This window comes from Pseudophryne corroboree, chromosome 1 (assembly GCF_028390025.1).
Source record: "Pseudophryne corroboree isolate aPseCor3 chromosome 1, aPseCor3.hap2, whole genome shotgun sequence".
In the NCBI taxonomy this organism is placed as follows: Eukaryota; Metazoa; Chordata; class Amphibia; order Anura; family Myobatrachidae; genus Pseudophryne; species Pseudophryne corroboree.
Window position 1 is genome coordinate 521,047,821 of NC_086444.1, and position 24,768 is coordinate 521,072,588.

The following is a 24,768-nucleotide window of genomic DNA, read 5'->3' on the forward strand; positions in this document are numbered from 1 at the left end:
ACAGGGAATAACATTGGGGATGTCCTAAAGCAGTTCCTCAAGGGAGGAGACGCACTGTAGCAGGCACAAGAACCCGGCGTCCAAAGGAAGCATCCTGGGAGGTGGAAATATCAAAGGCATAGAACCTGATGAACGTGTTCACTGAGGACCACGTAGCCGCCTTGCACAATTGTTCAGCGGACGCACCACGGCGGGCCGCCCAAGAAGGTCCAACAGACCGAGTAGAATGGGCCTTGATAGCAGCAGGACCTGGGAGTCCAGCCTGCGCATAAGCTTTTGCAATCACCATTCTAATCCATCTGGCCAAAGTTTGCTTATTCGCAGGACAGCCACATTTGTGAAAACCAAAAAGTATAAAGAGGGAATCTGACCTTCTGATAGAGGCAGTCCTTTCCACATATATACGGAGAGCCCGTACCACATCCAAAGATCGCTCTTTGGAAGATAAACCAGAAGAGACAAAGGACGGAACCGCAATCTCCTGATTAAGGTGAAAAGATGTTACCACCTTATGCAAATAACCTGCCCGGTCACGGTGAAAAATCAGAAAGGGTGGATGACAGGACAAGGAGCCTAAGTCCGACACCCTCCTGGCACAGGCAATAGCCAACAGAAAAATTACCTTAAGCGTAAGCCATTTAAGGTCCACAGACTCAAGAGGTTCAAACAGAGACTCTTGAAGGGCATTCAGAACCACAGACAGATCCCATGGAGCCACAGGGGAACATAGGGAGGCTGAATCCGTAAAATACCCTGAGTGAAAGTATGAACGTCAGGAAGATACCCAATTTTCCTCTGAAACCAACCCAATTTTCCTCTGAAACCATACCGACAAGGCAGAAATATGAGGGAGGTTAAATGAAGGCCATGTTGTAGATAAGCCAAAAGTCTGGAAGTTCAGAAAGTATATGCATGATAGTTCTTACTGGCACACCAGGTGAAGTAAGAATTACCGACCCTGTAATAAATCCGAGCCGAAGCCGGTTTACGGGCTTTCAACATAGTTTGAATGACCGCCTCAGAAAAACCTTTGGCTCTCAGAAGTGATGCTTCAAGAGCCACGTTGACAAAGTCAGTCTGGCCAGGTCCGGGTAGACACAAGGGCCCTGAATAAGGAGGTCTGGGCGTTGAGGAAGTAGAAGAGGATGCTCTATCGAGAGACCCTGCAGGTCTGAGAACCAATGCCATCTGGGCCACGCTGGAGCAACTAGAATTAGTATTCTTCCTTCTTGCTTGAACTTCCGTATTACCCTGGGCAGGAGTGACACTGGAGGGAACACGTATGGCAGGCCAAAGTTCCATGGAATTGCCAGTGCGTCCACGATCGCTGCTTGAGGATCCCTTGTCCTTGCTCCGAAAACCGGAACCTTATGATTGTGTTGAGATGCCATCATGTCTACATCTGGTAGGCTTCACTTGTCCACTGAAGGCTCCATTCTCTGGCATGCACGTCCTGGCGACTGAGGAAGTCCGCTTCCCAGTTGAGGACTCCCGGAATGAGCACTGCCGATATTGCTGGCAGATGGCGTTCCGCCCATTGGAGGATTTTTGACACTTCCATCATTGCCATGCGACTTCGAGTGCCTCCTTGATGATTTATGTACGCCACTCTGGTGGCGTTGCCTGATTGTACTTGAACAGGCCTGTTCTGTACAAGAGGCAGGGCCAGTGTCAATGCATTGAACACTGCCCGCAATTCCAGAATGTTTATCGGGAAGAGAGATTCCTCCCTGGTCCACCGACCCTGGAGAGAGTGTTGCTTCAACACCGCGCCCCAATCTCGCAGTTGGAGATCCAGAAGGGACAGCCCCTCTCAACTGTTGGTCCTGTAGAAACCAGCTCAGTGACAGATGAACTTCTGGAGTCAAGGATATCATTTGAGACCTGATTCGGCGAGGCAGGCCATCCCACTTGGAAAGGAATAACCTCTACAGAGGGCGGGAATGAAATTGAGCGTACTCTACAATGTCGAATACCGACACCATGAGGCCTAGTACTTGCATCGCCGAGTGCATTGACACTCTCTGGCGAGAGAGGAAGTATCTGATCTTGTCCTGAAGTTTCAGGACCTTCTCTGGAGAGAAGAACAATCGTTGGTTGTGTGTGCCCAACAATGCCCCCAGGTGCACCATGCTCTGAGCAGGGTCCAGCGAGGACTTCTTCCAGTTGATGAGCCACCCGTGGGCTTGTAGGAATTGGACCGTCAGTTCCAGATGACTGAGGAGAACCTCTGGGGAGTTCGCCATGATCAGCAAGTCGTTCAAATATGGCATGATCCTGACACCCTGATGGCGGAGAAGAGCCGTAATGACTGCCATGACCTTGATGAAGATCCGAGGAGCCGTGGTCAGTCCGAAAGGCAAGGCCTGGAATTGATAATGTAGGTTGCCAATAGCAAACCGTAGATATTGCTGATGCGACATGGCAATAGGAATGTGCAGGTAAGCATCCTGTATATCCAGAGATATCATATAGTCCTTGGGCTCCATGGCCAGTACAATAGAACGCAGAGTTTCCATACGGCATTTGGATACCCTCACAAATTTGTTCAAAGATTTGAGGTTGAATATAGGCCGAGAGGACCCATTTGGTTTCGGGACTAGAAACAGGGTCGAAAAGTAGCCCCTACCTCTTTGAGACAGAGCTACCGGCACAATCACTCCAGTATTTAGGAGAGATTGTACAACCAAGTGTAAAGTCTGTGCTTTCAGCGGATCTGAAGGGATAACCGTCAAGCAGAACTGGTGAGGGGGACGTCTCTTGAAGGAGATTGCATACCTGTGAGAGACAACTTCCCGCACCCAGGCATCTGAAGTGGTCTTTAACCAGGCCTGGGTGAACTTCAGAATTTGGCCTCCCACCCTGGGATTGCTTAGACTTGGGCTTTGTCGGTTTTGGAAGTACGAGCCTGTCTCGGGTACGCCTGACCCTTTGCTTTACATGGAGGTCGAAAGGAACAAAAAGTGGTACTCTTAGCCTTCGTAGCAGAAGGATTAGTACTTGGGAGAAATGGAGTCCAGGTCCACTTTCCAGGACCTTAACCACAAAATCCAGTGAGCCAGGATAGATGTAGTAGACGCCTTGGCCGCCATTATGCCTGCATCAGAGTCCACCTCCTGAATATAGTGAGAGGCTGTGGTTATATACGACAGATATTGTCTAGCAGTATCAGAAAAATTTAGAGGTAGCTCATCCTCAATTGCCTGAACCCATGCTTCAATAGCTTTTGCAGCCCAAGAGGCTGCCATAGTGGGTCTATGCACAGCACCGGTAAGTGTGTAAATAGACTTCAGGCATCCCTCCACATGTTTATCCATCGGTTCCTTCAGTGAAGTGACGGTGGTGACAGGCAGAGTAGAAGACACCACTAGACGCGACATGAGAGTCCACCGGCAGTGGAGTTTCCCACTTGTTACTCAACTCCACAGGGATAGGATAACAAACTAACATCCTTTTAGACTGGGAAAATTTCTTTCCTGGAGACGACCAGGATTCCTGACGTATGTCAATTAAGAGGTCAGAATGAGATAATACTACTTTAGCAACCTTCTGACGTTTAAACTTATCAGGTTTCTTAGACATAACAGGAGGTTCAGTCTCATCATCAATCTGGAGAATCAGCTTGATAGCCTCAACTAGTTCAGGAACATCAACTTGAGTTGTAGATTCCTTATCAGAAACAACTGTATCAGTGTCTGACGGATCAGTGTAATCCCCATTATCATCGTAGGAATCATCCAAAATATTAGTGGATTGTGAGGAAGAAATGGCCCGCTTAGATGACCCTTTGGTCCCAGCAGGGCGAGGGTTAGGTTTTTGTTTAACCAAGGACTGATTTAATTGCTGTAACTGGGTTCACAAAGTATCAGCCCATGGTGGATTAACTACAGGGACAATATGTGGCTGTAATGGCACAGGAGGTCCTACAGGGGGCATAAATCATGTTACAAGCGTAGTCAGCATATTTGAAAATGCAGCCCAAGGTGGATCTTGATTTGCCACAGGTGTCGCGGGCTGATTGGAAGGTGCAGGGCACCCAGTACCTGAACCCTCAGCTGAAATCTTGTCCCCAGGTTAATCCATGGCGACAGCACTGCATGATGCAGGAGCGTCTGCGGATTTCCCGTCCTGTGTAGCAGACATTATTGGGACTGTAGCCTTAGGGCGTAATAGTACAATATATCCAGACAAATACAACACCAGCAAAAAAAAAGCCTGTGTTAGGTGACCGTAAATGCAGAGCACAAACAGAGGATTTAAGCGGTGTGAGGTGACTGCAACAAAGTGAAAAATACAAAACAGTATATCCTGTGGAACACTATATGGTATATGAGACCCTGAAGCACTTAGCCACCCAGGGTACAGAATATAGTGATAGCAATACGTGTGATACACAGAATAGAAACCACACAGCAGCTATAGGCACACACAGTCACAGGTACAATGCAGAAATTATTACATATAAACAATAACACTGCACTGGACTAGTAAATCTACATATGAATATGTATGTATACAGATATAACAATACACAGTAAACACTGGATATATATAAACCACAGAGATAATAAAAACTATCAAGGGAGTGCAATGACCTTGGTAAATTTATTCACGACACATTTAATTAAATATATTCCACATAAAACCAGTTTCTAAAAAAGCTTTAAATACATATACATGTGCAATTTTTCCTCAATCGATTGCCCTTTGCCCCAAAATATAAAGTTTATAGTGTCCCTCTGAACTCCGCTTCTGTCATCCACTTTGTTATATATAAACAACTTGTATTTAGGTATCAAAGTTCCTTAAATGGATAAAGCGGTAGTTTCTTTGAACCGGAATGTTTAAAATATTGCAGTCTCTATATTGCCGCTTATAAGTTTGTTTTGCTAGCAGGGGGAGAGCGCTATGTTAATCCGCTGTTCACAGCGGTATTCTACGACCCCTGTTAGTAGCAGCCACAATTGATGATGCCGGATACTCACGGCCGCAGACAGCTTCTGGTGAACGTGGTATGGACCTCCTTAGCCAGGTCTCGCGTCAGCTTTGTCCCCTGTTCCGTGGCTCGTCGGCAACCTTGTATGAACAACGGGAATCGTGATGGAGTTACTCCGGGCAGCAGGGTCCAATTGACATCCTCAGACATCCTTGCCTTATTAGCGGAGAAACGCGTAAAGAAGGCGCCATCAATTGGACCCTGCTGCCCGGAGTATCTCCATCATGATTCCCGTTGTTCATACAAGGTTGCCGGCGAGCCATGGAACAGGGGACAAAGCTGACGCGAGACCTGGATAAGGAGGTCCATACCACGTTCACCAGAAGCTGTCTTTAGAAAGATTAAACTTGCCACTCTACGTTACAAGCTGTTCGTGCTAATTAGTACACTAGTAGAACATACTATACAGAGATACTAAGGACGGTGATTTGGCATCCAGGAACTTAGGGAGGAGCTTTTATCTCTCTCCATTGTAATCTTTCTAAGTATCTCTGTACAGTATGTTCTACTAGAGTACTAGTGTACTAATTAGCACGAATAGCTTGTAACGTAGAGTGGCAAGTTTAATCTTTCTATGTATAATGGAGAGAGATAAAAGCTCCTCCCTAAGTTCCTGGATTCCAAATCACCGTCCTTAGTATCTCTGTACAGTATTTCCTATCTAGCCAGAAACCCCGCATCCCGTGCAAGCTGGGCGAACAACTGGAGGGGACCCAACACACGGTTGCTTGCCGCTTCCCTTTGCAGTATCACATAAACTAGTGGTTGGTCTGCCCTGAAAGCTAAGAGTCTCCTCTTTTGTATGGTACCAGTCCTGAGTCTCTGGGACACCCAGAAAAAGAGATATCAGTACGCAAAATGGACCTATTTTCCCATAGACTATAATGGGCCCATTAATTTAGACCCACCATGGTTTCTGATGCTTGCCATGAGCCTTGTGGGGTCACAGAAACTTGTGGTTGGTATCCTCCAGTAGCTAATTGTCTCCCCTTCCATACCAACCTAATTCTGAGCCGATTGGACCCTCAGAACCAGACACATTTAGCTTTAAGCCCATTTTAATTTAATTTAATAGCTCACATAAACCGAACATTGCTTTAACACGTTCGTTTGTATCTGTCCACACTACTTTTATTTATTGATTTATAGGTTTCTTTTTTTGGGTCCTGACAGACAATTAATATTTTCGACAGCGTCTTTGACCTCCGCTGGCTAATCTCCACCTCCTCCCTCACCCTTCCCCCTCCCCTTTATGCTGTTAGGGGACTTGGACGCTCAGATAGGAAAACACGTTTTTTTCCACAGCCTCCCCCTACCTCCATCCCCTTTCCCACTGCCTCCCCCTACCCCCATCATTGTGTTATGCCGGACATAACACAATGAAGCCCGGCCATATCAGTGAGATCCGTGCAGGGCTTAATTGTGTACAGTATTAAAAGAGTTAAAAGTGTTTAAAAAAAATCCCCTGTGTGTCCTTTCTATTCTGTATTGCGGGCGTCCCCGCTAGCTTGGCCGTTATGATTGGATCTGCTATGGACACCTGCGTTCTCAGGAGACTGTGTCCGCCGCTATCTTAATAAAGACCGTGGAGATACAACAGTGCACACAGGATTTATCAACATACATTTATATAATTAGAGATGTATTATTTCATTATATATGCATTTAGGACGTGACACACTGTCCACCTATGCGCATTTCTCTCCGTTATAGGGCTTCCTCCGGGCTATAGTCATTGGTGTTGGTTTATGCCTTAGGGCACTCGGACGCACATACTGTATTTCAAAAGCACTGTATTTTCACCTACCTCCCCCTACCCCCATCGCCCTTCCCCCCTGGGATCCTGCACAGTTCATGCAGTAGACAGGTCAGGTTACAAGACATGTGCAACGGTATACTGTGTATGAAAATCACATAGAGAACTGCCGTCGCGTTGATACTGTAGATGTGTAAATGGATCAGTAGCAGTGATCCCTTCTCATTAAGTACAACACAGATTATCACAATACAGATTCTCTAATGCCGACGATCTACAGTACTGTGTTGCTCGAACAGTTAGTTGCGTCAGAATACACTAATTTATATTTACTGGTATGTCTATAGGTGCTCATTACCGCTGTGTATTTTAGATAGCGAATGAGTCACTCCTGCAGATTTACCCCGGTTTGTGTGAAACCTGTGTGCACCCTTCCTTTGAATGTTTTACAATGGATTACACAGAAAAAAAATAATAATAAAGTGAATGTCACGGGAACACACACAAAAAAAAAGATTGTCACTTTGGGACTTGAACCCGGGACTCTCAGCGTGGCAGACGGGAGCCTTCATCACTTGCCCACAACACTGCATGGAAGAGTCTCAAGTTCATGTGTAAAAGTACTGCAAAGAGCGGTTCCTTCCCATTGGTGTTCGTTTATGCTGTTAGGGGATTCGGACGCTCATTTCGTGCACTGTACATACTGTAAAGTCAATGAGCCACATTATTCCTTTCACTCGTTAATTGCGTCTGCATACACAAGTGTTTTAACACGTTCATTTGCTTCTGTATAAACTATACACACAGTGATTTGGCTTCCCGGAACTTAGGGATGAGCTTTTATCTCTCCCCATTATACTTAATACTACGGGATTTGGACGCTCACATATCCCTAACATCAATAGACCATACTGTATCTGTAACACGTTCGTTTGCATCTGTATATGCTGTACTATTTGCATCTGTACTGTATATACTGTTACATACTGTATGACATACTGTGGCATAATGTAACGTAATGAGACGCACCAGTAAAGTAGTTCTTACGCTGTAGTTCAGTATTGTATTTTAATGGAGACCACACACTTGCGCATTGGTGATTTTAAAAAGTGACATCTGGTGGATAATCTTAGGTATTACACTCAAAGGTAACGCCAAATGCTCTGTGCACCTCCCGTCGACTAGGTGCGCCTCCTTGCGCCCAGGTACGCTGCGTATGCCTGATCCTGACTAACGCCTCAGTCAGCCAAGATAACGGAGGACCCATCTGTACTAGGCCTCAAAAAGTGATAAAGTAGAGAGTGATAAACTAGAAACCAACCAGCTCCTAACTGCCATTTTCCAAACAGGGCCTGTGACTTGGCAGTTAGGAGCTGATTGGCTGATACTTTATCACTCCCCACTTTATCACTCTTCAAGGCTTTGTACATCTGGCCCTCTGTCACATCTAACAATATCCTCACTTGAGAAGGGGTCAAAGAACCCCATGTACACGGTTTTTGATGGTACCTCCTATGGAATGCTTCTCTAGATCCAGTTTGAAATGACCGTAAGAAGCTTATTGGCTGCTTTAGGCAACTTGTCCACTTTGGCACTCTCTAAGGCTTGATACATCTCTCCCACAGACTGATAGAGGAGGTAAAATTCAATTACAAAACATCTTGCCATGTAATGGAATATGTTCACCTCACTACACAAATCATCAGCAATCACAGCTTTGTCAAGGCACTGCAATCTATAACCATATATATCAAGGATAATTAGTACCTTTGCAGCCATTTACTTTAATATAAATAAATAAATATAAGCAGCTTGCCTATATTGTTTTCTTTGGCTTCACATAACACAACCACAATACCTCCGTGTATTTTGCAATAGGGCTGGATTCCACTGCATACACCTTCCTTGCACCAGCTTGTACTGCAAAAAATGAAAGGATTCCTGATCCACAGCCAACATCCAGTACAACCTAAACAGGGATATGAGTTAGGTGCAAATGTCTGCTTTAGAATTCATTTGAAATTGGATATGTGCATCGACAAAAAAGTTGCTATGTAACATATGTCTTGCTAAACAAATGTAAACATATCTGCCAGAATATGAATTGTTGAATGATAAGCAAATACCATAAACGCCAATATAAAAGACAATAATTTGTCTTAGACTAGTCAAATTACAGTTAATCTCTCATGACTGAAGTCTAAAAGAGCTTGTAACACATTGGTGTATTTGTAAAGGAGCAGGGCGGTGCACATAAGGCCCCCTGGACTCACATGCTGCACCCATTTCTAGAATACGTACCCCTCCAGAGTCTCACACTGGAAGCAGCAACCCTGCAGAGATCACCGAGGAAATGGCGCAGTTGCCATTTTCCCATTGATTTGGGCATACGCAGTAGAGAAATCACTGGGAAAATGTCCGCCGTGCCATTTTTCCAGAGATCGGCCCTTTAGTGCTCAGACTCTATAGCGCTGGTGGCAGAGAAGAGTGGGTCTTGACGGAGGAGGCTGCACACTGGCCTCCTCCTCTCTTAAAATGCCTGTGATACAAACAACAAAATCTGTAAAAACAATGCACTTAAACACCTAATTTTTGGAGTCCCGCTTCGGTGGCAGCAGCGCTGCACACGTCCCCAGGAAAATAGGGTGGCAGACAATTTCTTAGCATCTTGAGATTGTTCAGTAGGAAATTCACCGGGAAAATAGCCGCTGCACCATTTTCCTGGAGACCTGCGCATTTGCAATGGACTCTAGTACAGAGCTGGGTCTCCTAGTGACCCTAGTGCTCAGTGTCCCACTGCGCTGCCGGCTGCTGCGGCTAGAAAGAACAGAGACTACACACGGGCACCCTCCTCTCTAAAGACGCCCTGGCTGAAAAAACATACCATAACAGAAAACCTAAAAAATAACTAGTCAAAGACAATTCCTACCTTATCATTGAAGTCTATGTGGTTCTGCAATATTGCTCTGTGATAGGTAGTTGTTCTTATATAGTCTTGTAACATATTCTGTTGTTGAGAAAGGCAGCCATAAAACTAAAGTATATACAATAAGAAATACATATTAAAGAAAAGAAAGTCACATACCTTGCTGTAAAACAATAGTGAAAGGAGTATAAATGAAGGGTGGGGGCAGGGCTGTAACTAGGTGTGTGCGGAGGGGCACTGCACATAGCGCTGCAGGGTAGGGAGCGCTGTTGGCGGCACTTGTCAGTTATCTGTTTTAAGTACTTTTACTTGCAGCTTCCCCCCATCTCCTGACTGACACTGTCTCCTACCATGACCTCTTCTGTCACTAATACCTATACAACATTCATGAACTCAACTTGAGATTTCTTTGTTATTCAGTCACAATGTCCTTTATTACATTTCAAGATGCTGGGGATTCGAACCTATTGCCTTTGGCATTGCAGTCAGACAATCTATTCATTGAGCTATCTACCTTTGCATAGAAAGGTAGATAATTCTAAGCTAGAGAATTCTAACTATTTGAAGCTTAAATTGTACTTTGTAAAAAAGCTGAACACTACATAGATCTACTCAGGAAGCAATTTGTTTCCCGGATGTCGGAATCCCGACAGCCAAGGGAATACCAGTGATCAAAATCCCGACCAGGGCCCGGAATCCCCACTCGGGGGGTGGCCTGAAGCGTAGCAAGCACAGTGAGCCCGCAAAGGGAACATGCTGCGCTCACTGTCGGGATTCCAGCGTTGGTCTTATGACCACTGGGATCCGACTGTCGGGATCCCATACTGAATCCATTTGCTCAATTGCAATGCTTATTATTTTTTGACAAAGTACCAGTAGCTTCATATAGTGTTCATAGGTTTTATGCAGGATCATATACTGTAGCTCAATGATTAGGGTATTTGATTAGAATTCAACCGATTACAGGTTGGAATCCTGGGTATGGCAATATATTGAAATGTGTTATTTAATAAAGGGTATTGTAACTGAATAACAGCTCTAAAGTTAAGTGCATGAATGTAGTATAAAGAGGATTTGCATCCGAATCCACTTTATTGCAGTGGTCTAGAAATGTGTGGGTATTATTTATATATATTATTATTTATATACTGTATATATATATATATACATATACATATACAGTATAAACGATGACAAATCGTACTCATTACAATTGTATCGTATCCAGGTGCTGTAGTCCCATAATAGATCAATATCCAACAATTCTTTAGCACGCTAACCGGCAGCCAAAAGAGAAGACCAGCACACCACCTTTGAATTTCAAAGTGCTTCTTATTAAATAAATTACTTTAGGGGCCTAATTCAGAGTTGATCGCAGCAGCAAATTTGTTAGCAGTTGGGCAAAACCATGGCCCTCATTCCGAGTTGATCGCTAGCTGCCATTGTTCGCTGCGTAGAGATCAGTTCAAAAAATGGCAAAATTGCGCATGCGTATGCACCGCAATGCACACGCGCGGCGTACGGGTGCAAAGAGCATCGTGGTTTTGCACAGGTTCTAGTCGCACTGGCGGACGCAAGGAGATTGACAAGAAGTGGGAATTTCTGGGTGGCAACTGACCGTTTTCTGGGAGTGTTTGGAAAAACGCAGGCGTGGCCGGGCGTTTGCTGGGCGGGTATCTGACATCATTACCTTATCATTCATCGCAGCAATCATTGCACAGAATAAGTATCTACAGGGCTGGTCTTGTTTTGTACAAAATGTGTTTGCAGCCACTCTGCTGCACAGGCGTTCGCACTCCTGATATGCTAAAATAAACTCCCCCGTGGGCGGCGACTATGCGTTTGCACGGCTGATAAAAGTAGCTAGCGAGCGATCAACTCAGAATGAGGGCCCATGTGCACTGCAGGGGGGCAGATATAACATGTGCAGGGAGAGTTAGATTTTGTGGTGTGTGTTCAAACTGAAATCTAAATTGCAGTGTAAAAAATAAAGCAGCCAGTATGTACCCTGCACAGAAACAAAATAACCCACCCAAATCTAACTCTCTCTGCAAATGTTATATCTACCACACCTGCAGTGCACATGGTTTTGCCCAACTACTAACAAATTTGCTGCTGCGATCAACTCTGAATTACCCATTAAGTCCAATGTAACATCCAAAAAACTGCAGAATAGCAATCACATGGAGATTAACAAAGTTAATCATGTCACTTATCATGTCCATTAGGGGTCTCAGAATAATGGATAATCCCCCATTAATTGTTTAGTATTTATTTCTTTTGGTATTTTGCCAGTGATCAGTAGCTTTGGCAAAATCTACCTTAGTACGGTAAATATAATACATTCTATATGTCTTATGCAGGCTAAAGACTCTACTGGACATGTCGGTAAATCTTTGTTAAGTTAACTATGCCTTGCATTCTAGGACTGGGGAGAGATAAAATTAAAAGTTTGGAGTCTATGGGCGGTATTTAATTCTTTCCACCCCCTCCCACCCCCATTCGTGCCCGACGGCAGCTATTCAATTGTTTTGCCGATGGGCGCGATATCATCACTTCAGCTCGCTACCCCCAGGGTGTTGAGCTGAAATGCATAAAAAGTTACCAATTTTGATGCCCAAACAACACTTTTCACGATCGCGCCCATTACTTTAGTCGGGTTTAGCCACTTTATGCCACTAAACCCAACAGCTATGGATGGGATAAGGGTGATAAAACAGATCAATTGAATATTGAATTGAATATTTTTATTTTAACCAGTTGTAAAGGGAAAGGTTTGGGGGGGGGGGGGGGGGGGGCGGGAGTGCAAGGAAAACTATTCACTTAAGGATATTTTACTTATACTTGGGTCACTGGTGTGAAAAAATCAGGTGTCATGGAAGGGCTGCCTATTTTTACACTACTCTCACCCATAGATGCTCCAAGTTTTCATTTAGCAGGCTGGGCCTAGTCCCCACTATGGAAGAGGAACCTCAAGCTGCTGGTTTCCCTGCCTAATCTGTCTGCTGCAGGGACATGCAGTGAGGTAAATGGCTGATGATGCAGACGTACACACATTATATGAGCCCAAGGATACATGTGGGCATTATATAAAATTGCAGCAGTATATATTGCTGGAAACTTGGTGAGTTTTGATCAGAGATGTGCAGAAAATATAAGCAGGGGAGCCACTGCTTCACCTGTCATAGACTTTTTACTCCAGAGTTTTGACTATAAAAGTGATTAGAATAATACAAAAAATATATTTCTAATATATTATTTGTATTTTTCATATACTTTATATAGTTAAAACTCTGCCTTATACTGGAGTATGACAGGAAAGGCTCTGCCTCACCTCACCTCACTGCACGTCATTGGTCTGCTAGTTCCCACTAACAGCCCTGACTGTAGTGCTGGTGCTACTTAAGGATTTTAATTGTGAAGGGGGTCTCATTTAAAAAAAAATATATAAATGATGTGTTTATTCAAACTATTAAATCTATAGCAGTTATCATTATCAATGGGCAAATTTACAGCTGCCTTCTATAGGTGGAACTATATGTCCAAAACTGAGTATATCCAAATGAATGTTTAACTGTAAATGGAAAATATCTCTAAAAGTCTTAACTTTAAATAGGAATTTTCTCTAAAAGTCATGCATAACCCCTTTCAGACTGAAGGCTGGATTTATCAAAGCGTGGAAAGTGATAAAGTGGAAAGAGATAAAGTACCAACCAATCAGCTTCTAACTGCCATTTTACAGGCTGTGTTTGAAAAATGACAGTAGCTGATTGGTTGATACTTTATCCATCTCCACTTTATCGCTCTCCAAGTCTTGATCCATCACCTTCTTGAGTATTTTTTATCATTCCTGTGCTGAGCCCATTTTTAAATATTTGTGCTTGTCACATTCCAGGTTAAATATTACAATTTTTCATACAGTAACCATACCTTAAATGAAATACCATTAACTTTTTTGCTACTTCTCTTACATGGCAAATAAAATGAACCAAAAATGGCCATAAAAATGTTACAGAATATCAAGAAAGTAACTAAAAAAAGTAACTAGTTTAAAGTAAGTAAAGCAAATAAACACCAGAAAGAAATACTTTGACGTTAATACATTGGCACAGTTTTCATAAAAAAAAAAAAAACTTGCGCTAAAATGTGATAATGCATTTTCTTTATTTTCTTTTTGCTATCTTGATATAAACGCTTACAATGTACAGTATAGGAATATTACGGTAACCCAACAAGGTATACCATTTTTTGAAACTAGCAAACCTACTGTATTGAGAGTAAAGGTGTGTACACACGGTGAGATATTTGCAAGCAAAGTTAGTGCAGATCGCAAGGTGAAAGTCACCCTGCGATCCCGATGCGATCCCGATGCGCGGTACCACGAGGTTGGTATCGCAAGCCTAGATAGACTGTGCAGGCAAGTCAATTTTGACTATCTAGTATAAAAGTACAATTAGCCAAAATCGCACAGAGCCAGTACCGCAAGCACAGTCATCTATGCTTGCGATACCGACCACAGTCCCTATCGCATAGTGAGAATAGGGCATAGCTGAAATTTCACCGTGTGTACACACCTTAACTCTGATTCTTTTGATACAAGATGGGGGATAACTGGGCATTAGATCTCCCCATCTGTGGAGAATTGTGTATTTTGTAGTTTGTACAATATGTCATTGTCTGGTGATCAGCAGACAATAACTACAAAAGGAACATTGTTTGAAATAGGGACTCCCTTCTTTTAAACAAAGGTGCCCACATATGTATTCAGGCCAGTATATGGGCGATACGGTACAAAGTGCCCTCCACCCCCCATCTATAGTAAAAAATAAGAATTTACTTACCGATAATTCTATTTCTCATAGTCCGTAGTGGATGCTGGGACTCCGTCAGGACCATGGGGAATAGCGGGCTCCGCAGGAGACAGGGCACATCTAAAAAAGCTTTTAGGTCACATGGTGCGTACTGGCTCCTCCCCCTATGACCCTCCTCCAAGCCTCAGTTAGGTACCGTGCCCGGACGAGCGTACACAATAAGGAAGGATCTTGAATCCCGGGTAAGACTCATACCAGCCACACCAATCACACCGTACAACTTGTGATCTGAACCCAGTTAACAGTATGATAACACAAACGAAGTAGCCTCTGAACAGATGGCTCACAACAACAGTAATAACCCGATTTTTGTAACAATATCTATGTACAAGCATTGCAGACAATCCGCACTTGGGATGGGCGCCCAGCATCCACTACGGACTATGAGAAATAGAATTATCGGTAAGTAAATTCTTATTTTCTCTAACGTCCTAGTGGATGCTGGGACTCCGTCAGGACCATGGGGATTATACCAAAGCTCCCAAACGGGCGGGAGAGTGCGGATGACTCTGCAGCACCGAATGAGAGAACTCCAGGTCCTCTTTAGCCAGAGTATCAAATTTGTAAAATTTTACAAACGTGTTCTCCCCTGACCACGTAGCTGCTCGGCAAAGTTGTAATGCCGAGACTCCTCGGGCAGCCGCCCAGGATGAGCCCACTTTCCTTGTGGAATGGGCCTTTACAGATTTAGGCTGTGGCCTCAATTCTGCCCTGTCCGAATGGAATATCAGATATGGGCTTTTGTATGACAAAGCTGCCAACTCCGAAACTCTCCTGTCTGAAGCCAGGGCCAACAGCATGGTTACCTTCCATGTAAGGTATTTTAAATCTACCGATTTTAAAGGCTCAAACCAATGAGATTTGAGAAAATTTAGAACCACGTTCAAATCCCACGGTGCCACTGGAGGCACTATTGGGGGTTGTATATGTAGTACACCTTTGACAAAAGTTTGTACTTCAGGCACTGACGCCAATTCCTTCTGGAAGAAAATTGATAAGGCCGAAATTTGAACTTTAATGGACCCCAATTTGAGGCCCATAGACAATCCTGCTTGCAGGAAATGTAAGAATCGACCCAATTGAAATTCTTCCGTTGGAGCCTTCTTGGCCTCACACCACGCAACATATTTTCTCCAAATGCGGTGATAATGTTGTGCGGTCACTTCTTTCCTGGCTTTAATTAAAGTAGGAATAACTTCCTCAGGAATGCCCTTCTCTTTTAGAATCCGGCGTTCAACCGCCATGCCGTCAAACGCAGCCGCGGTAAGTCTTGGAACATACAAGGTCCCTGCTGAAGCAGATCCCTTCTTAGAGGTAGAGGCCACGGATCCTCCGTGAGCATCTCTTGAAGTTCCGGATACCAAGTTCTTCTTGGCCAGTCCGGAGCTACCAGTATTGTTCTTACTCCTCTTTTCCGTATAATTCTCAGTACCTTTGGTATGAGAGGCAGAGGAGGGAACACATACACTGACTGGTACACCCACGGTGTTACCAGAGCGTCCACAGCTATTGCCTAAGGGTCTCTTGACCTGGCGCAATACCTGTCCAATTTTTTGTTGAGGCGAGACGCCATCATGTCCACCTTTGGTTTTTCCCAACGGTTCACAATCATGTGGAAAACTTCTGGATGAAGTCCCCACTCTCCCGGGTGAAGGTCGTGTCTGCTGAGGAAATCTGCTTCCCAGTTGTCCACTCCCGGGATGAACACTGCTGACAGTGCTACGACATGATTCTCCGCCCAGCGCAGAATCCTTGCAGCTTCTGCCATTGCACTCCTGCTTCTCTTGCCGCCTTGTCGGTTTACGTGGGCGACTGCCGTGATGTTGTCGGACTGGATCAACACCGGCTGACCCTGAAGCAGCGATTTTGCCAGGCTTAGAGCATTGTAGATCGCTCTTAGCTCCAGTATATTTATGTGAAGAGACGTTTCCAGGTTTGACCACACGCCCTGGAAGTTTCTTCCCTTTGTGACTGCTCCCCAACCTCGTAGGCTGGCATCCGTAGTCACCAGGACCCAGTCCTGTATGCCGAATCTGCGGCCCACTAACAGATGGGCAGTCTGCAACCACCACAGGAGAGACAACCTTGTTCTCGGTGACAGTGTTATCCGCTGATGCATGTGCAGATGCGATCCGGACCATTTGTCCAGCAGATCCCACTGAAATGTTCGTGCATGGAATCTGCCGAATGGAATCGCTTCGTACGAAGCCACCATCTTTCCCAGGACTCTTGTGCATTGATGTACTGACACAGTTCCTGGTTTTAGGAGGTTCTTGACAAGTTCGGATAACTCCCTTGCTTTCTCTTCCGGGAGAAATACCTTTTTCTGAACCGTGTCCAGAATCATGCCCAGGAACAGCAGATGTGTTGTCGGGGTCAATTGAGATTTTGGAAGATTTAGAATCCACCCGTGTTGCTGAAGCACTACTTGTGTTAGCGCTACACCGACTTCCAGCTGTTCTCTGGACTTTGCCCTTATCAGGAGATCGTCCAAGTAAGGGATAATTAATACGCCTTTTCTTCGTAGAAGAACCATCATTTCGGTCATTACCTTGGTAAAGACCCGAGGGGCCGTGGACAACCCAAACGGCAGCGTTTGAAACTGATAATGACAGTCTTGTATCACGAACCTGAGATACCCTTGGTGTGAGGGGTAAATCGGGACATGTAGATAAGCATCTTTTATGTCCAAGGACACCATGAAGTCTCCTTCTTCCAGATTCGCTATCACTGCTCTGAGTGACTCCATCTTGAACTTGAATTTCTTTATGTACAGGTTCAAGGATTTCAGATTTAGAATAGGCCTTACCGAACCGTCCGGTTTCGGTACCACAAATAGTGTGGAATAATACCCCTTTCCCTGTTGTAGGAGGGGTACCTTGACTATCACCTGCTGAGAATACAGCTTGTGAATGGCTTCCAAAACCGACGTCCTTTCTGAGGGAGACGTTGGTAAAGCAGACTTTAGGAACCGGCGAGGGGGAGACCTTTCGAACTCCAGCATGTAACCCTGAGATACTATCTGCAGGACCCACGGGTCCACTTGTGAGTGAACCCATTGATTGCTGAAAATCTTGAGTCGACCCCCCACCGTTCCTGAGTCCGCTTGTAAAGCCCCAGCGTCATGCTGATGGCTTTGTAGAAGCCGGGGCGGGCTTCTGTTCCTGGGCAGGGGCTGCTTGCTGCCCTTTCTTACCCTTTCCTCTGCCTCGCGGCAGATAAGACTGTCCTTTTGGTCGCTTTTTATAGGAGCGAAAGGACTGCGGCTGAAAAGACGGTGTCTTTTTCTGTTGGGAGGGGGTCTGAGGTAAAAAAGTGGATTTGCCGGCAGTTGCCGTGGCCACCAGGTCCGAAAGACCGACCCCAAACAATTCCTCTCCTTTATATGGCAATACTTCCATATGCCTCTTGGAATCCGCATCACCTGACCACTGTCGCGTCCATAAACTTCTTCTGGCAGATATGGACATCGCGCTTACTCTTGATGCTAGAGTACAAACATCCCTCTGAGCATCTCGCATATAAAGGAAAGCATCCTTTAATTGCTCTAGAGTCAATAAAATACTGTCCCTATCCAGGGTATCAATATTTTCAGTCAGAGAATCCAACCACACTACCCCAGCACTGCACATCCAGGCTGAGGCTATTGCCGGTCGCAGTATAACACCAGTATGTGTGTATATACTCTTCAGTGTAGTTTTCAACCTCCTATCTGCTGGATCCTTGAGGGCGGCCGTATCAGGAGACGGCAACGCCACTTGCTTTGATAAACGTGTGAGCGCCTTATCCACCCTAGGGGGTGTTTCCCAGCGCGCCCTAACCTCTGGTGGGAAAGGGTATAATGCCAATAACTTCTTGGAAATTAGCAGTTTTCTATCGGGGTTAACCCACGCTTCATCACACACGTCATTCAATTCCTCTGATTCTGGAAAAAATACAGGTAGTTTTTTCACCCCCCACATAATACCCCTTTTTGAGGTACCAGCAGTATCAGAGATCTGCAAAGCCTCCTTCATTGCCGTGATCATATAACGTGTGGCCCTATTGGAAAATACGTTTGTTTCTTCACCGTCGACACTAGATTCATCTGTGTCGGTACCCGTGTCGACTGACTGAGGTAAAGGACGTTTTACAGCCCCTGACGGTGTCTGAGACGCCTGAACCGGTACTAACTGGTTTGCCGGGCGTCTTATTTCGTCAACTGACTTTTGTAATGTGCTGACATTATCACGTAATTCCATAACTAAAGCCATCCATTCCGGTGTCGACTCCCTAGGGGGTGACATTATCATCATCGGCAATTGCTCTGCCTCCACACCAACATCGTCCTCATACATGTCGACACACACGTACCGACACACAGCAGCCACACAGGGAATGCTCTAATCGAAGACAGGACCCCCTAGCCCTTTGGGGAGACAGAGGGAGAGTTTGCCAGCACACACCAAAAGCGCTATAAATGTATATAAACAACCCTAGAAGGTGTTGTTTACTATATATGCGCTCTTAATATATAAATATCGCCAATTTATGCCCCCCTTCTCTTTGTTACCCTGTTTCTGTAGTGCAGTGCAGGGGAGAGACCTGGGAGCCTTCCTCACCAGCGGAGCTGAGCAGGAAAATGGCGCTGAGTGCTGAGGAGAATAAGCTCCGCCCCTTTTTCGGCGGGCTTTTCCCCGGTTTTTAAGAAACTGGCCTGGGTTAAAATACATACATATAGCCTTAATGGCTATATGTGATGTATTTATTTTGCCACTAAAGGTAATTATATTGCTGCCCAGGGCGCCCCCAGCAGCGCCCTGCACCCTCCGTGACTGAGTCAGTGAGCCGTGTGACAACAATGGCGCACAGCTGCCGTGCTGTGCGCTACCTTCAAGAAGACTGAGGAGTCTTCTGCCGCCTGCTTTCCGGACCTCCGTTCTGCCGTCTCTTCAGCGTCTGTAAGGGGGATCGGCGGCGCGGCTCCGGGACGAACCCCAGGCTGACCTGTGTTCCGACTCCCTCTGGAGCTAAGTGTCCAGTAGCCTAAGACTCCAATCCATCCTGCACGCAGGTGAGTTGGAAATCTCTCCCCTAAGTCCCTCGATGCAGTGATCCTGTTGCCAGCAGGAATCACTGAGATTGAAACCTAAAAAAAAACTTTTCTAAACAGCTCTTTAGGAGAGCCACCTAGATTGCACCCTCTCGGACGGGCACAAAAACCTAACTGAGGCTTGGAGGAGGGTCATAGGGGGAGGAGCCAGTACGCACCATGTGACCTAAAAGCTTTTTTAGATGTGCCCTGTCTCCTGCGGAGCCCGCTATTCCCCATGGTCCTGACGGAGTCCCAGCATCCACTAGGACGTTAGAGAAATAATTATTCAATAGAGTAGGACACCATTATCTAGTGATCACAGGGTTTCATCAGACATTAGATACTAAGAGGCAACCTCATTTGAAATAGGGAAGACCCCTACACTTGTGCAGGTGCTACTACTGGGGCCATAGGGCACGTGTAGACGTAGTGCCCTCCCCCATCTATGGAAAATAATTTCCGTAGAGCAGTGTATATTGCAATAGTTGTTAAGGGGCTGCAAACAGAGGACTCCGCTCTATCAAATGTGGGTGCCCCTACTTGTGCAGGTGCCATTAGGAGATGGTGGAGCACATAGTGTTTCTACAGTGCAGGGTTTTGGAGATCACAATGTGCTGAAAAGTGCACTGATCATTGTACAAATAGACTTACATTCAACTTCAAAGGAGGCCAAATACTAAGTACAGTATAGTGATAATATACCTATGGTAAAAAAGATTTTAACTACATTATAGATATACTAAAGGTTAAAGTTTAACAGAAATTACATGGGTATGTTGCACTTCAAAAGTCATTTATTAATTTTCAGCTCTAGCTTTTCTGAAATGCAATGAAGCTTTTTACCTGCGTATACTGCAATTCTGATGGTTCCTTTGTGTATGGAGATACTGTGTTGTGCTCCGTATTGTGATTTCTACATCTTTTCAAGGCATTGTGAAATGTACTGTACTCTGAAATAAAAGGGGTGGCATACATGGAATAGTGCGGTACATAATGTATATGCATTAACATTAAGAACAATGAAGAAGCCTCTCCTTAGAGCATAGATTATTCATAACAGCTTGTCTTCTCATTTTCATTCATCAATGTCCAATAGAAAAAAAAATGAAAATTGTCCTTGACTGAAGAAACAACCTTCATGTTCTCTCCCGGCAGGTATTTATTCAGTAGTTAGAGGGATATGAGAAATAACAGCCTGTTCCATCTACTTCACTTGAGGTCATCCTGACAATTACACCATTGCAAATATTCTTTCTCCTCTGCCTAAAGATGGTCTTAAACATATTTTTGGGAAGTTTTCAAATTAATGAGTGATTGCTTCACACAAATGAGAGTTTTAACATGACAGAGCAAGTCATTTGTGTTGTATGCACACATTATAGGACAATTCAATTGTAGGATCATTAGACTTTAGGTAGAGAAATGGATGTCAATAACTGTAATTCCTGCACAAACAACTGCACAAACAACTAGAGATGAGCGGGTTCGGTTTCTCTGAATCCGAACCCGCCAGAACTTCATGGTTTTTTTCACGGGTCCGAGCAGACTCGGATCTTCCCGCCTTGCTCGGTTAACCCGAGCGCGCCCGAACGTCATCATGACGCTGTCGGATTCTCGCGAGGCTCGGATTCTATCGCGAGACTCGGATTCTATATAAGGAGCCGCGCGTCGCCGCCATTTTCACACGTGCATTGAGATTGATAGGGAGAGGACGTGGCTGGCGTCCTCTCCATTTAGATTATAAGAGACTGAGAGAGATTTACTGGAGCTGACTAGGAGGAGTACTGTTACTGTAGAAGTGTAGAGACTGAGTGGAGAGAGTTTACTAGTGAGGACAGTGCAGTTTACTTTATAATCCGTTCTCTGCCTGAAAAAAGCGATACACAGCACACAGTGACTCAGTCACATACCATATCTGTGTGCACTGCTCAGGCTCAGGCCAGTGTGCTGCATCATCTATTATCTATATATAATATTATATATATCTGTCTGACTGCTCAGCTCACACAGCTTATAATTGTGGGGGAGACTGGGGAGCACTACTGCAGTGCCAGTTATAGGTTATAGCAGGAGCCAGGAGTACATAATATATTATATAGTGAGTGACCACCAGACACACAGTGCAGTTTATTTAATATATCCGTTCTCTGCCTGAAAAAAGCGATACACACAGTGACTCAGTCAGTCACATACCATATCTGTGTGCACTGCTCAGGCTCAGGCCAGTGTGCTGCATCATCTATTATCTATATATAATATTATATATATCTGTCTGACTGCTCAGCTCACACAGCTTATAATTGTGGGGGAGACTGGGGAGCACTACTGCAGTGCCAGTTATAGGTTATAGCAGGAGCCAGGAGTACATAATATATTATATAGTGAGTGACCACCAGACACACAGTGCAGTTTATTTAATATATCCGTTCTCTGCCTGAAAAAAGCGATACACACAGTGACTCAGTCAGTCACATACCATATCTGTGTGCACTGCTCAGGCTCAGGCCAGTGTGCTGCATCATCTATTATCTATATATAATATTATATATATCTGTCTGACTGCTCAGCTCACACAGCTTATAATTGTGGGGGAGACTGGGGAGCACTACTGCAGTGCCAGTTATAGGTTATAGCAGGAGCCAGGAGTACATAATATATTATATAGTGAGTGACCACCAGACACACAGTGCAGTTTATTTAATATATCCGTTCTCTGCCTGAAAAAAGCGATACACACAGTGACTCAGTCAGTCACATACCATATCTGTGTGCACTGCTCAGGCTCAGGCCAGTGTGCTGCATCATCTATTATCTATATATAATATTATATATATCTGTCTGACTGCTCAGCTCACACAGCTTATAATTGTGGGGGAGACTGGGGAGCACTACTGCAGTGCCAGTTATAGGTTATAGCAGGAGCCAGGAGTACATAATATATTATATAGTGAGTGACCACCAGACACACAGTGCAGTTTATTTAATATATCCGTTCTCTGCCTGAAAAAAGCGATACACACAGTGACTCAGTCAGTCACATACCATATCTGTGTGCACTGCTCAGGCTCAGGCCAGTGTGCTGCATCATCTATATATATTATATATCTGTCTGACTGCTCAGCTCACACAGCTTATAATTGTGGGGGAGACTGGGGAGCACTACTGCAGTGCCAGTTATAGGTTATAGCAGGAGCCAGGAGTACATATTATATTAAAATTAAACAGTGCACACTTTTGCTGCAGGAGTGCCACTGCCAGTGTGACTGACCAGTGACCTGACCACACTGACCACCAGTATAGTTAGTAGTATACTTATATTGTGATTGCCTGAAAAAGTTAAACACTCGTCGTGTGACTTCACTTGTGTGTTTTTTTTTTTTTTATTCTATAAAAATAAAACTCATTCTGCTGACAGACAGTGTCCAGCAGGTCCGTCATTATATAATATATAATATATACCTGTCCGGCTGCAGTAGTGATATATATATATTTTTTATATCATTTATCATCCAGTCGCAGCAGACACAGTACGGTAGTTCACGGCTGTGGCTACCTCTGTGTCTCTGCACTCGGCAGGCAGTCCGTCCATAATTGTAATACCACCTAACCGTGGATTTTTTTCATTCTTCTTTATACATACATAGTTACATAGACATCTTCTCTTTATCAACCAGTCTATATTAGCTGCAGACACAGTACAGTACGGTAGTTCACGGCTGTGGCTACCTCTGTGTCTGCACTCGGCAGGCAGTCCGTCCATAATTGTATACCACCTAACCGTGGTTTTTTTTCATTCTTCTTTATACATACATAGTTACATAGACATCTTCTCTTTATCAACCAGTCTATATTAGCTGCAGACACAGTACAGTACGGTAGTTCACGGCTGTGGCTACCTCTGTGTCTGCACTCGGCAGGCAGTCCGTCCATAATTGTATACCACCTAACCGTGGATTTTTTTCAGTCTTCTTTATACATACATAGTTACATAGACATCTTCTCTTTATCAACCAGTCTATATTAGCTGCAGACACAGTACAGTACGGTAGTTCACGGCTGTGGCTACCTCTGTGTCTGCAGTCGGCAGGCAGTCCATAATTGTATACTAGTATCCATCTCCATTGTTTACCTGAGGTGCCTTTTAGTTGTGCCTATTAAAATATGGAGAACAAAAATGTTGAGGTTCCAAAATTAGGGAAAGATCAAGATCCACTTCCACCTCGTGCTGAAGCTGCAGCCACTAGTCATGGCTGAGACGATGAAATGCCAGCAACGTCGTCTGCCAAGGCCGATGCCCAATGTCATAGTACAGAGCATGTCAAATCCAAAACACCAAATATCAGAAAAAAAAGGACTCCAAAACCTAAAATAAAATTGTCGGAGGAGAAGCGTAAACTTGCCAATATGCCATTTACCACACGGAGTGGCAAGGAACGGCTGAGGCCCTGGCCTATGTTCATGGCTAGTGGTTCAGCTTCACATGAGGATGGAAGCACTCAGCCTCTCGCTAGAAAAATGAAAAGACTCAAGCTGGCAAAAGCAGCACAGCAAAGAACTGTGCATTCTTCGAAATCCCAAATCCACAAGGAGAGTCCAATTGTGTCGGTTGCGATGCCTGACCTTCCCAACACTGGACGTGAAGAGCATGCGCCTTCCACCATTTGCACGCCCCCTGCAAGTGCTGGAAGGAGCACCCGCAGTCCAGTTCCTGATAGTCAGATTGAAGATGTCAGTGTTGAAGTACACCAGGATGAGGAGGATATGGGTGTTGCTGGCGCTGGGGAGGAAATTGACCAGGAGGATTCTGATGGTGAGGTGGTTTGTTTAAGTCAGGCACCCGGGGAGACACCTGTTGTCCGTGGGAGGAATATGGCCGTTGACATGCCAGGTGAAAATACCAAAAAAATCAGCTCTTCGGTGTGGAGGTATTTCACCAGAAATGCGGACAACAGGTGTCAAGCCGTGTGTTCCCTTTGTCAAGCTGTAATAAGTAGGGGTAAGGACGTTAACCACCTCGGAACATCCTCCCTTATACGTCACCTGCAGCGCATTCATAATAAGTCAGTGACAAGTTCAAAAACTTTGGGTGACAGCGGAAGCAGTCCACTGACCAGTAAATCCCTTCCTCTTGTAACCAAGCTCACG

General features: G+C 44.8%; 1 protein-coding gene across 2 annotated transcripts in view; it reads right to left on the minus strand.

The window, feature by feature from the left end:
* Window positions 1–24,768, minus strand: part of LOC134896907 (histone-arginine methyltransferase CARM1-like) — a 279,833-nt gene that overhangs the window by 122,835 nt on the left and 132,230 nt on the right. For both annotated transcript variants that reach the window (XM_063913959.1, XM_063913958.1), the window contains 3 exons: window positions 20,467–20,573; window positions 9,682–9,786; window positions 8,611–8,721 (listed from right to left, as the gene is read on the minus strand). In XM_063913959.1, the coding sequence (XP_063770029.1) occupies window positions 8,611–8,721; window positions 9,682–9,786; window positions 20,467–20,573 (323 nt within the window). The remainder of the gene's footprint in view (window positions 1–8,610; window positions 8,722–9,681; window positions 9,787–20,466; window positions 20,574–24,768) is intronic.